The sequence below is a fragment of the Argopecten irradians genome, chromosome 3, assembly GCF_041381155.1.
Source record: "Argopecten irradians isolate NY chromosome 3, Ai_NY, whole genome shotgun sequence".
Taxonomy (NCBI): domain Eukaryota; kingdom Metazoa; phylum Mollusca; class Bivalvia; order Pectinida; family Pectinidae; genus Argopecten; species Argopecten irradians.
Genome location: NC_091136.1, coordinates 14,853,203 through 14,870,703, shown reverse-complemented (window position 1 = coordinate 14,870,703; position 17,501 = coordinate 14,853,203). Strand labels below are relative to the sequence as shown.

At 34.5% G+C, this 17,501-nt stretch overlaps 1 protein-coding gene across 1 annotated transcript; it reads left to right on the top strand.

Moving 5' to 3' along the window:
- Nucleotides 1-6,977: 6,977 nt before the first annotated feature.
- Nucleotides 6,978-15,867, top strand: LOC138317636 (uncharacterized). The gene is made up of 3 exons (XM_069259437.1): nucleotides 6,978-7,748; nucleotides 9,694-9,897; nucleotides 14,788-15,867. The coding sequence occupies exons 1-3, from the start codon at nucleotides 7,394-7,396 to the stop codon at nucleotides 15,462-15,464; spliced, it is 1,236 nt and encodes a 411-aa protein (XP_069115538.1). The 5' UTR covers nucleotides 6,978-7,393; the 3' UTR covers nucleotides 15,465-15,867.
- The last annotated feature ends 1,634 nt before the right edge of the window (nucleotides 15,868-17,501 follow it).

The following is a 17,501-nucleotide window of genomic DNA, read 5'->3' as shown; positions in this document are numbered from 1 at the left end:
ACAAATAATTGAAGTCTCTTTTTGACAAAATTTGTAAATGACCACTTGCTAGAGATAAACATGTAGATAAGTTTTATTTGAAAATCTCTCAGCTTAATTATGTGATCTAGCTATATACATGTGTATACGTGTAACGGAACATGCTTTGGCAGGAAATGTCTATGGTGTATTTGCTAGCTATTAAAATCGCCTCTGAGTAAAGTAAGGGTACAGTTAATATCTATAAAGCTTACCTACTTAAATCGTTACTAATTTACGATCAATTACGATCTTATAGAGCTGTAGAGAGTCAAGTTACATTTTAGGTGTTCGAAACCAGCACTACAGACGACCATGATAGAAACTACAGCCTTCGGAGCTATGTGCCGAGCGCTCTGATTGGTCTATTGTGAGGGGCGTTAAAGCAATGTGAGACATCGTCTCTACCGCACGGCAGGTATAAATACTCGTGCGCGCACGCGATATAGCAGATTGGTTACAGGTCTGGCAGAGCCAGCCTATTCACTGGTAAGTGCCAGCAGTCTCCGGAATGGAGGCACTATGGTGCACCATGCCTCCTTATTACCTCCAAACTCAGATAGAATATAAATATGAAATTGAATGAAATAATACGGAAATCATTTCGATAGCACCATGTATCAACTGTAACTAGTATAAATAAACAGTAAGCTGGCCGTGTGGTAATCCTGTGTATGTTGGCCAGATATAGCGTTATTACTGCTTGTCGGCGATAATATAACTAGTTCAGAAGGGAATTACATGTAGATATTTTGGGGTTACATTACCTGGGCGAAAGACAGGTTTTAACCGTCTCTTTACCGGGATTGTGTTTAACAGTGACAAGTAATTATATTGACGGTTAGCCACTAAGGGGAAGCGCAAGTGATTCTATCTGTGGTCTCGAACAGTGGGCAAGCCTTTACATAATTTTGTCGGACCGGGAATAGTGGGGGATGAGGGTGCGTTGATGACAGCGCCTCGGTTGAACGGGTATCTACGATGGCCGAGAGCGGCCTGCCATTATTTTTTATAAAATAAAAATGTCATGACACTTTTTAGTCGAAAAGTGTCGGGCAAATAATTTTTTATTAAAAAAAATCTGTCATGACACTTTTTAGTCAAAAAGTGTCATGACACATTTTTTACTATGAGGTAGAGGAATGAGAGGAATGTCAATACGATACAGCACCGAAGGTAAACGCGGCAAACAACAGTATTTATCACAATATGAAATAGGAAAAATGATGATTCCCGATATATATCGTGCTGTACCTATGAGATGAGAGAATATTTATACAATGCTGATTAACAAAATAAAAAGCAGAATTTGAACTTTCATAGTGTGTAGGTGTAATATTTCATGCTACATGTACGTTACCGTTTTACTTCTGAATGTATATCTGGAGAAATGTTACTCAGTATCCAAAATATCTGTAATTATTATATGACTAATGCTAGTTACATTATTGAAATAATATATTCGTAGCATAGTTCCGTATAATTAAATATATTTTATTCAGAAAAAAAAAGAAAATTAGTATTCTTTCCACCAGAGTCTCCTGTAACGATTGATTACACATGAATGATTCGTTAGTTTTTATTGTCTGGTACTCTAAGTTCTACGGCAAGTAATTACAAGTGTAAGGTTGATAAATCACATATAAAATGCAAAAGTGCATTGTAAAAAGCGTTCTGTTTGACGAACTTTATAGTGTAACATTCAATGGGGAGTGCTTACCTTAGGATTTTTGAAATACATTTGATATTGGGACTTTCAACATCTCGTTGCCCAGTTTAAAAAATAAACGACTTTTTTAATGTCATAGAAACTTTATTGCTTAATTTGGTGCTATTTAAAAACAACGATGTTGATACTTACATGTACATGCTGGATAGTCTTCGAAACACTGAATGTTGCTATAAAACAATGTGCTGCTATGCGTACCTGAACCCTGGCAAATTAATTACAACGGTTTTATCAGCGCTAAGGTATCCCACAAAACCTGATGACCGTGAGAAAGCACAGCTGAAATAGGATACTCGTATACTCCTAAAAATTCCATATACCTTAATTGAGCAAAAAATGTCATGTCACTTTTCGACTGAAAAGTGTCATGACAGATTTTTTTTTATTAAAAAATTATTTGCCCGACACTTTTCGACTAAAAAGTGTCATGACATTTTTATTTTATAAAAAATAATGGCAGGCCGCTCTCGGCCATCGTAGGTATCGTACGTCCTAGGGTGAGACAAGTATACAGGTTTAGGTCGGCCCAGTGCGTTAGAGATAAATATGTATGTGTGGTTAAACCCTCAGAACTTCTACTATTAACTTCATTGTAAATGTTGTGCAAAATTATTAAATTCCATATCTAAATTTAACTTGTGCTCTAACAGCGTGTGTGGGTCAAGATGCCGGTCTGTTCTGTTACTTTGGGTTAAAGGTCAATAGTTGGGACATGGTAATTGGTACTTCGGGTTGGGGGCGGTTATTACGCATACAGGAGACCAATTCATTAAGTTAATTGGTCTATAAATATGTGTTACAGCAAGGACGTATATGAATATACTTATAAATCCTTGGTTACATTTAGGGATCGGGGAAGAATACGTTCTTCATTTTTTTTAATTACAACATCTACAATTTAATATACAGTATGTATAACTATATAATACGATATTTTTTTAGTATACATGAATAAAACCTTCTCACTGCAAAAGTTTAAGTATATATCTATTTAATTTTATATCAGTAGTTTCCATTTCATATCTTAAATAGTCTATATTACGTTTTCAAAAGTCAATGTTTTATGGGTAGATTGCATTAAATATATATATATATATATATATATCATTTACATGAAATAGTAAATACAAGCATTTTCACAAGTCAAAAACAACTTTGAATTGCAGCAAAAACCAGTCCTATTGTGCTTTTGAGACACTTTTTCTTTTATAATAAGCTATCAGTAATACGATCATATACTTGGTAATACATAGCTTTTAAATAAAAAGATTTGGTGCCTATCAATCCGTTGTCTAGCGATACCCTTGTAGATCGTCTTGCATTAAAATACATACACTTTTATAATACTTTTCTTTGCTATTTTAAGTTCTAAAAGTATTGTACGTAAAAATAGCTCAATTACATATCCTTTATTAAAAACTGAACGTCTTTAAAAGATCATGCAGAAATTTGAATTAAATCGTCTTCAAACGACACTTATTGTTGGCTAGTCTACCTACAAGTACTCAATTCATTTTGTTTTTATTCTTAATTACCGGTAAACACAATATGTTTATGATCCCAACCCCGCAAGTTATCTTGACCGTATATTGCGTCATGGTCCAATAATTATAACTTGTCAAACATACAGGTAAGCCACAGTATAATCCAGCTATACAGGTACCTCAAGGTGACCATCGATAGATGGCCAGAGGGCAGAATCGTTGCCTTCTGTGTTTGCACGGCTTTATGAGAATGGGGGCAGTATCATTGTACATGTGATAATAAACTTAGGACCTACCGAACGTATAAAAATAATCTTGCTCCGGAACCATATGTGACGTTAATAATGAACTATAAACATCGACAAACCTTAGCCAAATTTCGTTGTGGGAACTTGAAACTTAAAGTAGAGACGGGACGGTATTCTCATCCTGTTATACCTTTACAGGAGAGAAAATGTACTTTGTGCAATTCAGGCTCTATAGAAGATGAGACTCATTTTCTGATAGATTGTGACTTTTATTCAGATTTGAAACTTTCTCTATACAACAAAGCATCTTTTTATTTACCAAACTTCATAAACCTTGATTCTTCTCTTAAATTACAATTTCTTATGCAGAATACGAACCTACAATCCACGTTAGCGTCCACATTATATAACATGTACAGACGAAGATTATGTTTTGATTTTGTTTAATAATAATATTTACTAGTACATGCTTTTAAGAATCCCAACCTAGATAATAATACTGATCATGTATCTCCTTACCGATATACCACAGAACTGATACCATTTTACGATTTTGAAGCTGTGCTCTTAACCCGTGACGATTTTTTTAACTGGATAATTTGATTAAGTGTCTCGTAAGTCAGATCTGGCTGGGCATGTTTACTCTAATTGGTAAATTATTTATCATGGCTGTTTTTTACCCTGTTGTAAAAATGTGTGACACTCTAATAAATAAAGTATTGTATATCGTGATTTTAGAATTGTTTCAATGGAAGTTTGTTAAGACACATAAATAACATTCTTATTAGATACATGTACATGCATGTTGCAGAGCCTGGGTAAACATGTACACCGTTTCCCGGGCGTAAATCAATCATGTCTGTCACAACCTTGAATTTACCAATAATATATATTATAATCAAAATTAATTTAGATTAGGTACTTATTCAACATTGTAATACGGTATTTTATATACAAAGTAATGATAATCAGGTTTCTGATATATGTAAAAAGCCAGTGTACAAAATAAATAAATTCATGAAAAGATATTGGATGAAATATGATATTCCAATAATCTTGAAATAAATGTTTTAGTTAATTATACATTTGGTATTTTGATTATTTTTAATTTTAATATATAAAGCTTCATTATCAAATAAATTAAAATGCACTACCAGTTAAAATACATATCCCTATTGACTAGCAATGTTGTATAACTGTACGTGTGATGAGTACAATGTATGTATGTAGAGAGGCTGCCACCTGCGTACAGCATGCTATAAATGGACCTCCTGGGGTTGGGACAAGGTACTACATGTATACTGGTGTTGTTAGCTGTGATACACTTGACTGAACATATTGAAGGATGCAAAAAGAAGGCCCCAGGCCCCTGGCCCCACTCTGAACAATGTTAGGTAATTTAGATTATCATACCCGTGTGGTTGATGGAACAGTATGAAGTCCAAGTGACCATGGCAACTGCAGTCCTAGCCTAGGGGTCTACCTTTCGAGCAGGCATATTTTAAGTGTACAATATACTACATGAATGGATCATACATTGTTATCAAGTAATTCACGCGGTTTGTAAAAGAAGGTCAGAGTAGGATATTGTCAAATTATCAGAGTTTCTAGAATTAAAATAGTTGTGACAAATTCAGAATCTAATCAACAACTATGAATCTACATGGGTAGAAGTTGTGACCTATACATTTTAGCGATTGGTCCTTTGAACAGTGTTGATGCTCACGAGCAGCCACATGTATACCAGATACTAAATTTTTGCTGCTTACAGGTTCCTCAATCGGTTGACACAATAAAATGTAATTTCTAATGCCGACTTTTAACATCTATGGACGATTTCTCATATTTCCAATGCTTTGCAACGCGCCAGGTTCCATAAAGCAAATGCATACGTATTATATATTTGAGAGGGTTAAAACTATTTCCCACACCTTGCCGATTAGAAAACTATATTACATACATACATAGTTAAACATTTTATGAAGAATTTAATTTATTTATGTTTATATTTCCTTTTATTATGCCCATCAATATATCCTTTTTAATCAAAATATTTTGCCGATCAAAATATCTCTTGGGCGACGATCTGCCAACACTGAAATTCTTACTCCACGCAAGGTTCATCATTTTATGTGTTCGAAAAAGAATTTCATCTACGTCCTTGGTTCTAACTATCCAAAGTAAGATTTATTAGATAAAAAGCCAATGTTTAAACTACATATCACTAGCTAAGAAAAATAGTTTTTACTTGGAACAATCCATTGATGAGACAAAACCAGTACGTGGTTTACCGTACGCAGTTAATTTGCTACGCAATTAATTTGCTTTTATAACTTCTAATAAACGTCCTTATTTATAAATTAAATTGTATGATAATATGTATTGATACATTATACTTTATACGTACCTATTCAAAGAAACATTACAGTACGAATGATTTCCAGTAATTAACGGCAATTTTATGTTGCAATAAATATTATGTTTCTGATCGCAATAAATATTTCTATCTGTCAAAGTCCATATGGACTGCAGAATAAATATATCTTTTCTCATATCTCCTAACACATCATCTAGTCTGTCTGTGGTCTGGATGTAGTGGACATATTACCTGGACACGATGTCCACCTGTAGTGGACACCGTGTTCACACGTAGTGCACTCCGTGTCTACCTGTAGTCTAAATCTTGTGCACTCCGTGTCTACCTGTAGTCTAAACCTCGTGCACTCCGTGTCTACCTGTAGTCTAAACCTCGTGCACTCCGTGTCCACTCGTAGTTCACACCGTGTGCACAATGTGTAACCTTTAGTCTACTACCAACTGTACATGTATAGGTGCAGATCCTTTAAAATGACGTAGATAATTAATTTCTTTCTGATGTATAGACTACGTGTGCGTTATGTATTTTATATATCTGAACAATGTAATTGAGAAATGATAAATTTAGTAGTCAGATACCAGATGCATATTATTAAACTATAGAATATACATTTATATCATTTAGCTAGAATATATGGCGCACATGCATATGTTTGCTTGAAAACACATGTATCTGACGACCAACCCGATCCCCTTCCGAACCCCGAACTAAACTACCATTTTATTTATTTATTTATTTATTCGGTAAAATGCATCAAAAAAGTTTAGATTAAATTAGGTAATACAAGGATTTATAAGTGAGAAGGATTCGTGTCTGTCTCTTTACACTACTAAACACCACGCGAGACGCTTATGAACCGGGAATAAAAACAACAAATACTTGTCTTATACTTGTCTTATCGAGTCAAACGAAACACCAATGTAAAGTAAATTAAATTTCACAACGTTTATAACTTGCTTTAAAGACGGAAGATTTAGAAGAAATGTCTTAAACTATCGTTAAAAAAATACGACCGCTCATGAAATGGCAGCACGCTTCAGAAAGTAAGACGGTAACCCTCGCACCCCCATGCTACATCAAAGGCGGCGGCGTCGGATATCAAAGGAAATCAGTCGTCGCCCAACGTCACAGTCAGTGCACAAACACAAAAGCGCCTGCGCTGTCTTTGCCCAAAACCCAGTGTGACTTATCCTTCTCATATACGTCCTTGGGTAATACAAGTACATGTATATGAGACCTCACTTGGACCAATTTTGTTTTCATCAATACAATCAGAAGCTCTGTTTTAAAGATGAGGTAGTTTTTGAATGAAACAAATGTCACTAGCTTTAGTTTTGTATAAAAAATGTTATTAATGTATGCTGTCATTAGGAGAAAAACGAAAATAGCCCACATGCACCTATTATTGAGGCTAGTTTCGATTTCTATTTTTACCCAACCAATGAGCGAGGGCGGAAGCTCCTGAACTCTTCGGGTATTATTACCGGTAACGAATTGGTATTCCCCGAGAAGTTCCGAATATATAGCTAGCTAGATCATGATGGCCTCTTCAGGGATAAGTCGATTTTCCAACTCTAGAGAGGAACGCAATTTAAAGAATGCACTAGAGATGATCAAGCAAACCTATTTTTTAAATTTAACTATTGATTCATGTAATGGGAAAGCTGGAAAACGTTTTAGTAATGCATCAGTAGAGTTGGCACATATCGTAAAGATCCGTGAAACATTTGGGACCGGATCTGTAACACAGCCGTTGAAATGTAAACAACTGTCAATGCTTCATGTTTTAAAAGAAGATATTCTGATGGATTTCATATCCAACGGTGTGAAAGCCGTTGAAAACTATCCAGATACGACGAGTGTATTTCTGTGCATGTTGGAGTTTCTCAAAGGTACAGTAACATGCACGTACAACAGGTTGGGCACAACCCTGCATATGGGTAACAGTTACCCGTTTGAGTAACAGTTACCTGTTTTGCAGTAATCAATGAGTTACCCAATTGAGTAATCATGTGAAAAGAAAACGCATAATGTTGTTTTAAAAATTATTATCAAAAAAAGGCGTCATAATTTTTAGATTGCCTTACAACTGATCCAAGACTCTATGTTTCTGTGGGTGAAATATCAAATTCTGTTGTCTAACTTTGTTGTAAGATGACAATTTAAGTGCTCTCCATTGACTTCAGTGTATAGCTATCGGGGAAATTCAGTGCAAATGTCATGGTTGAATGAGCTTTACCTGTGTTCTTTTTTTAGCACCTTAGTAAGCAATGGAAGGGATTTATTTTGTGACTTTTACCAAAATTGAGACAATGAAGTTTGTCCCATTTTGATTAATAATGTACTATGTTATGTTAGTAATGGTGCCATGTCAAAATTATTATGCCCTTTTTCGATAAAAAAGTTTAAAACAACTTCATGTATTTTTATTCTTACACTATATTCCTCATTTGGGTAACTTATTGATTACTCAAACAGGTAACGTAACTGTTACTCAAGTGGGTAACTGTTACTCATATGCAGGGTTGTGCCCAACCTGTACAATATAATGCATACAGATCGGTATTAAACCCGTCTGACAATAACTGATAAGGCATATGGAACATATACACTATCTAAAGTGTTATATAAATGTTAATAAAGTAATTTCGACTGTTTTCACATGAAATGGCTTGAAAATCATTACAGCTATAGATACAAAGCCTCAGAAACTATTGACTGTTCAGGAACATTATTGAACAAATGATATATAAGCATATATATAATTGCTTGCTTTAACTAAATTAGCAGTAATGATTAAGTAATAACTTGCTCATTGGTTAAATTTGCTCACTGTCTGTTGGTATGGAGTTAGCTGTTGAGCTTATAATTCAGGTTCAGTTTGTACATCATTTGGGTTACAGTTTGTGAAACTCTCTTGATTTCTCTTCATTAACTCTATATACCAAGTAAGTATTCTGTACTGTGATTTTTTTTTTCAAGTGCAAACTGTATCCAGTAGTCGAATTTCATTCATGAGGGGTCCTCTATAAAAAAAATTGTTTTAATAAAAACCAGGTGAACAATTCAGGCACTTTATGCCTCTTGTTATTCTTATGTCTTTTGCATATATGTACACGTATAAACAAAGTAAAATGTAACAAGTTGGTTAATTAACTAATATTTAACATACTTGATGCATACAATGTTAATAATAAAATGAACATTTTCTTTTAACATAATACATGTTAAACAGCAAATTTAATAATATATGTTTTAAAGGTATGGTAGTGTCTCCAAAGCAAATTGCTCTTTCAACAATGTGCATATTCGAAATTGTCTGTATATATATGCCTGACCAAGGGAGCTTGAGTTCTGTCAATAAGATATAGCATAGTTTATAAAAAATACCCCGTATAGAATGTAAATTGTCAAGCTCCTGTGGCCTAATTCAATTTCAATCCTGTTGCACTGGCTTTAAGTTTATAAATTGTTATTACGCAATAATTTTTTTTTTTTTTTTTTTACACAAATGTTGAATTTTCATGCATGCATTATAAGCATGGCGTTTACAGTTAATAAATGTAAAATTAACTTAAAATCACTTAGCATAATGATGATGATACACTGGTTACCCAGATGAGGCTAACCGGTGTATAGGGAAAAACATACCCTGTTATTTTGAGTGACTACAAATTCATCAACCAATCAAGGACATTAATGAATGTATTAATGAATATTCATAAGCAGTCATCACTCTATGTTTATGATCCTTTCACAGAAAGTGAAAATTCTTTACAGCAGAGACTTTTATATATGATGGCTGCATGATGTGATGGTTTGTGATTTTTCTTTCAGATCTGGAAGAAAATGAAGAAGCGTTACAAAAGATTATCCACAATAGAAATGATATGACTGATGTAATGGTTGCTCTATGTCATCATTTTCTGTCTCAACTGGTACCAAACAAAGAATATCTGGTGGACCACCAATCAAGTCAAATTCCTGAAATGTGCAAATGTGGCTGCAGAAGCAAAATTATGAAAGGGAACACTAAAATAGGTTTGTACAGTAACTCTTGTCCATGTGTTGCCCTATTGTGTACCCCGAATATGCATGTTACAGAGTTATCTGCACTTGCAGGTAGGTATTGATTGTGACATTATGTGTTTGTGATCATAATGTCATATGTTTTGGAGAAAACAATGTAAATTGCGCTCACAAAATAATGACATAAACAATCGATACCTACCCACAAGGGAGCTAACTCTGTAATATGCAAAGACAGAATTTCATCAGTGTGTCAATTTTCTTGTAAAATTTTTTATATATATATATTGTTTATTAAGTGCCCTTTATTTTTCCAACTTTTTTCAGTGCCCAGGTGACTTATTGGGTCAAAAACGGTACCCATGTAATGTGTAAGGCTACAACATTACTTTTTTAATACAACGCGACTAGCGTTTGTATTAATGCTATCTGGTTTACTATTGATGTGTAGGACTGAGTAGGACTTGCCCTACAATGACATCTAGTGGTGACCTCTTGAACCATTTCATTCATAAACTTCCATTCATAAATTCCCTATTCATTGAATAATATTCCTTTGGACCAATCAGTAGCCATGGGAAGACTGCCTTCTGGTTGGTAGAACACACAGAGTGTGTATAGAATACACAGAGTGTTATATAATACACAGCCCATCTAGGTCAACTGTTGCCTACTGGTGACTCCTCTGTCCAACTGACATAATCTCTGTTAATGATAATTCAAATTGGACTTACTATCTAAGGCTTGTGGACATAAGAGTTTTAAAGTAAACTAATCATATGCCCTTTTTGTGTACTTTAAAAATAATGTTTTTAAATGAATGTTAAACACAGATCTGAGGTAAAGGCAAAATAACTTATAAGGCTGCCCTCATATGTACATGGTTTTACCAAAATAAGTGTATGTGCAACATAAGAAACAAGAGTATATTAAGGATAAAAACTCATTTTAATGAAGACTTTTGTTTTCTTTTTAATTTTCATGTATGAACTTTAATTAAGAAAAATGTCAAACAAAACATATGTATTTTCTGCGATCAGTTGAATGTTCTTGAAATAATTGATATTAAAGTCTTTATAATATGGTTTATATATTTTGATTTTGGAAATGCATTTGATTTCATACTATTTTTCTGTTTCTGCTGCGTTGTATTTGCAGTACTTTGAGTACTTTGATTTACTAATAAATTGGCCAATCAATTACTAATCAGTTAGTCCTTTGAAGAGAGAACATGTCTTCAAAATATCTTAATTGTCATGAATCCTAATACATGGATACATATTCGCCATAATTAGTGCCCACTTCCAAGGATATCAAAAAGTATAACGAAGAGGGATGCTTATATATAATTATTTGGTAACAAAAATGTTATGGACGAAAACCTCTGAAATAGTCAGCCATATTTTAACGCTTTCTGTACTCATGACTAGGGGTGACTATTGCCTACAATTTTTACCATTGCAATACTAATTATTGCTATCAGGGCAAACACTAGTACTATTCTGATAGTTTAAATATTTCAGAATGCAATAAAAATAGTATTGCCATAGTTTTGCATTCTGAATTAGTCTGTCACAGTAAACATACACTCCTTCTGTGATTTGAGACATGTTAATATGTCATGATTCACATGTGACAGACTCACAAGTTCATGTAATATGAGATACATAGCTGATGTTCAAGCATGACACATGTACATCTATAAAACCTTGTTAAATTGATGGAACTGGAGGGGTGTTTATATAACTTTGAAACCTCCAGAAGAGTAGTTGGGTGCTCACAGAACGAGGGGAGCTAATATTACAGTGTATGTCCCTGTGTTTGTACTTGTACATATGTATTATTCTTATCTACTGGCTGTTTGGTGCCACCTGAAACATTTAACATGCTATAAATTTACTGCCATTTGAACACAGGTGACACAATCAGAAGTTCTTGTTGTTTCCCAGTTTTCCTTATAGATTATACTGCAGATCCAAACATCAGTGACTGAAATTCATTTTACAAACCTGGTTGAACGTAAATAAATAGAATTAAGGAAGTGACTTTTCCAATTAGAAACAAAATGGTGTATGTTTGAGCTTACCTGGTCCAAAGGACCCAGGTGAGTTTATGCGATACTGCAGCTTCTGTTGTCTGTCTGTCAACAATTGACTTATTCTTTATAACCACTGGTTGGAATTTCACAAAAGACTGGTAGCATATCCTTTTGGGGTTCTGGCTGAAAATTGTACAAATCTTTGGGCTGACCCCTGGGGGACTTGAGAGGCTGGGCCAAAAGGGGTCAATTTGGCTATTGATTTCCGTATAACTAACTTACCTGAAACTACGCATCCAATTCTGCATTTTCTGCATTGGATAGCACTCATATTGCAATGATAACATCTCTATTGAGTGGGATTGTACAAATGGTACCCCATGGGGAATTTTACTAGGAATCCCAGTGGGATCCCAGTGGTTTTCCCAGTGGGATAATTGGGCGAGATTCCCAGTCTATTCCACCGAGATCCCAGTTGGATTCCCGATGGGATCCCAGTGGGATAATTAGGCAGGATCCCAGTGAGATTCCCAGTGAGATAATTAGGCAGGATTCCTAATTTATCCCACAGGGATCCCAGTCAAATCCCTTGGGGATCTCAGTCAAATCACATCATTGGTTCCCAGTCAATCCCGGTACAAAGTCCTGGTGAGATCCTAGGGAAATATACAAGTGGATCCTAATTTTTTGCAATATTTTCAATAAACAAAAAAATTTTATATTTGAACACAGTTCTTTTTCAAACAGAGACTTTTCCTCAAATAAAACTTGAGATGTGTTACAACAGCTATAGACAATTAAGAAAAAGATTTTTATCAACTCAAGCCATTCCTTCACCTTCAAATATTATTGAATTTTTGAACTGCACTTAAGCTTTGTTCTCTTCATAAGCATGTAAACTTATAATGCTACACACAAACAAAATAAATTCAATTAAAACTTATCAATTCTAATTGTTGCCCCCATTGCCTAATTGTAACTTGTTTATCAATAAATGCCTTTGCACTTTCATCACTCAGAAAGATCATGCTTCAATATTACTGGTCATTTCTATTAAAAACACATTACTGTGAACGCAGTCTATGAATTTCTTTTTTTAGGCTTATATGATGTTACTGGATATCCTTCTGTAATCCCAGTGGGATTCCACCACCCAGCAGGATCCCACCGGGATCCTGATGTGATCCCACTCACATTTTCCATGGGTTATAGGGCTGACCTGCTTAGGGCCTGAAGGGCGGCGTAAATCAGCTATTTCCATAATAAATACTACTTCTCTAAACCTAGGCATGGAATAGCACTCATATTGCATTTGTAGCATTTTTATGGGGTGGAAATTCAACATTGTACATATTGCCAAAAGTGTCAAACTAAGCATGGATATCACTCATATTACGATAGTAGCAGCTCTATAAGGCGGGGGTTCAAAATAAGGACTGACCCCCAGGGGTTTGAGGGATGGTACCAAAAGCGGTCAATCTGGCAATATCCATATAAACAACTACTTTTCTTTTCTGACTGAAACTTAGCATTGAATAACACCAATAGTCTATATGGTATTGATAGCATTGTAAGATGGGATTAATCAAATTATGGGGTCAATTTGGCTACTTCTAATTGTAAGGTCAGACAAGTACATCCTGCCCTTCACTTGCCTTATCAGTGGTTTGGTTTTGGTTTTATTACATTAACGGCCTATTAAAAGGCAGGTTTATTTAAGGACGTGCCAGGATTGTTGGTGGATCCCCCAGAGGAAAGCCGGAGTACCTGGAAAAAGCCAATAACCAGCAGTCAGTCAGAATCTGGCAACTGTCCCACAAGACATAAATCTCACAAATGTATTTGGAATCTAGTCGATATAATGAGATATTCATTTGTGTTCGAGCTTGATACTGTATTATGCAAACTATGTGGAAAACTTAAAAAAAAAGTGTTGATATTGTGCTTCACTTTTTGCTTGAATGTCCAAAACTGTTTCAAACTCCTGACATAATGATGGATGGAGTAGTGAACGCTATAGAGGTTCCCTCTTATATTTTGTTTGCAAATTTAAATGACAAAAACCAACGTAACTTCTTATTGGGAGATCGTTCCTGTGTGCAACTGCACGAGTATGAATGGGAAAATCTAATGGTGAATATGTCTATAAATGTCCAGGAAATGCTGAAGGAAATGAACACAATTCTTGACTTTTCTGTGTCTTAATGTATTATTTATCATGTAAATATATGTTCTGTAATATGTAAATTGATACATATTGTTTGATTGACATAATCTCTTTAAAAGCAGAGGAAATAAATAATGTCTGTCTGTCTGTATGTATGTCTGACAGTGACTTACTTAGATTTTACTTTTACAAACAAGTCAAGCCCTGTGATACTTAAGCTTGAATTCAGCTAATTCCAAACACTAATAAATAACTAGCTTAGCATCCGTCACGTGCACTAAACTCGAGTGTATATACATACTAGGTGAGCTATTTTGGCGAAATTGTCCTTGAGTATGTACATTCATGTATGACAAGCTGACACAATTTGTAGCGTGATACTTAATTATACATTACTGAATTGACACTACAACAACTTGATAATGATTTGATGATGCTAAAATATGTTATGAGGACTGAGTGAATGAATTATAAATGTATGTTTGATGATGTGATAACGATTCAACCGTGTTTTAGCACAGTCGATAGGATGAAGATAGTGTTTTGTATGTAAGGTTAGAGACCTATATAAGAACAAGGATGGTTACAGAGTGAATAGTAATAAGGAAAAATATGTATATAAGAATTGTATTGTTTTATAATTGTGTATTTCATGAAAACCTGAATAAAAAATAAAAATAATTTGATGATGTTGCAGGATCACCTTTAACCTGGCATGGCAGATTTGATATTCTCCTGAACCAAACAGTTCCTGTTACAATACTGAATGACAATAATGAAGAGACTACGGAGCGGGAAACCCCAGAAGGCCAACATATTGAACCCGCGGCAAAAAAGAAAAGAACTGAGACAGTCAGAGGTAAAACGGAATATGAGCTTTTCGTTGAAGCGGAGAAAAATAAAAGACCTGAACATCTGCTGGAAGAAAACGTTCTTGACAAGATACTTTCAGAATGCATCACTAATGGATTTGCACAGGTTAACATGAACAAAACTCTTTCAGGCATGCTTGTTCCAACATTTGGCTGCACTAGCGAATATGTTAGTATCTGCCTTTACGATTCAGTAAATGACATTCTTCTGCACATTAAAAAGCCTTTGCATCTGTGGACAAGGCCATTGCCTAAATTAGATACTGTAACTATCGTTGTAGTTTGGCTGTTTCTGAATTTCACCACTTTTGGTGTACAAAACCTAGAGAAATCGCTCCATATTGTTCTGGACAAATCCGGGTTTCATGATAAAATGGACCAGTACCTACAATGCTACAAAGCAGTAAGGACAAAAATGGACTGTCTTCCGCTGCTTTCACCATTATGGCACAGGGCATATGGATTTTGTGAAGTCATTCAGCTGAAAAGCAGTGCAGCATGATTCCTGATCAATTCATATACATTGTATGGTTTTTATGGTAAAAAACCAATGACTCTTCATAGAAACCAACAGTGAACAATACTGGGATAGCTACTCTACATTGATAACTAAATGTGGTATATTTCCATCCTTTAATTTGCCATTAAAATATTAAACACTAAGTGTTGTTCATTTGTTTCATAAAACCCGTAGGCTTTATTAGGTTTCGAAAACATTCTTCTATATCATTTACGTGATTAAAATGTTTCCGAAAATAAATGGACTTGAATTTACATGTACATATCGATTCAGTATTTGTGTTCAAAGATTCCTCTCTTGGATGCTGATGTTGTTTTATAATATTCATGTATCATAAACAGTAATATTAAATTGAGCAATGATCACTGACGTTTCAAATAATACATTTGCTATTGTCGTGTCATTTGTGAACAATGCATGTAGACTTTATTAATTTAATTTATATGTGCTCACAATGCCTAGTTGAGATTGAAGGTTTGTCATGCAAACAGAGAGAGAATTCCTTTTGAATATGATCAGGAAACGAAAATTCTCTATTAGAAAGATACAATATAACCTTTTTTACATTCACCTTTATTTAATTTTTTTCAATACCACCAATCTTCATACAAAATAAGTTTATACCATTTATCATTTATAACCGTTTTACGTAACTATCATAGGTGGTAGTTGATCTAATATTGATCATTTTACTGCTGTTGAGGAGATGGAGGAGAAGCAGAATTACAGTGACCATACATTATGATGATTGATGATTTGGCTATTGAGTGGAGCAAAAAATACCAGTTAACATGTTCCAAAATTATTATTGTGATTGATATAAATATTTAAGTAAAACCAACAGAAACATATATTAGAGAGATTTACAACTCCATCATTTTTAGGTCACCTCACACAGTCAAAACTGACCTATTTTAATTGCCTATTGTCTGTCGTCATGCATTGTGTGTTCATAACCAATTTATATTTTCGATTTCTTCTCGAAAAACTGCTGAAGGAAATTCACTGAAATTTTGCACGAACCTTCTAAGGCATAAGGCCAAACAAAATTGTGATATATATATATATGGCCCCACTCCAAGGGGGCTGTTGGAGGAGCCAAATGGGGTAAAAATGACTTGCATTTCATAAACCTTCTGAATTTACAGATGTGATCGAATCAAATGCTCTTCATAATTAAAAGGTCGAATTTATAAAGTCACTGTCTAACTTGAAGAGCCTGATGAGCCAATAAGTAAATTTATAAAATCACTGTCTAACTTGAAGAGCCTGATGAGCCAGTATGTAAATTTATAAAATCACTGTCCTATTTGAAGAGCCTGATGAGCCAGTTTGTAAATTTATAAAATCGCTGTCTAACTTGAAGAGCCTGATGAGCCAATATGTAAATTTATAAAGTCACTGTCTAACTTGAAGAGCCTGATGAGCCAGTATGTAAATTTATAAAATCACCCTCTAACTTGAAGAGCCTGATGAGCCAGTTTGTAAATTTATAAAATCACTGTCTAACTTGAAGAGCCTGATGAGCCAATATGTAAATTTATAAAGTCACTGTCTAACTTGAAGAGCCTGATGAGCCAGTATGTAAATTTATAAAATCACTGTCCAACTTGAAGAGCCTGATGAGCCAGTATGTAAATTTATAAAATCACTGTCCTATTTGAAGAGCCTGATGAGCCAGTTTGTAAATTTATAAAATCACTGTCTAACTTGAAGAGCCTGATGAGCCAATATGTAAATTTATAAAGTCACTGTCTAACTTGAAGAGCCTGATGAGCCAGTATGTAAATTTATAAAATCACTGTCTAACTTGAAGAGCCTGATGAGCCAGTTTGTAAATTTATAAAATCACTGTCTAACTTGAAGAGCCTGATGAGCCAGTTTGTAAATTTATAAAATCACTGTCTAACTTGAAGAGCCTGATGAACCAATATGTAAATTTATAAAGTCACTGTCTAACTTGAAGAGCCTAATGAGCCAGTATGTATATTTTTTCATTCTTTATCAAAAATCAGGTGA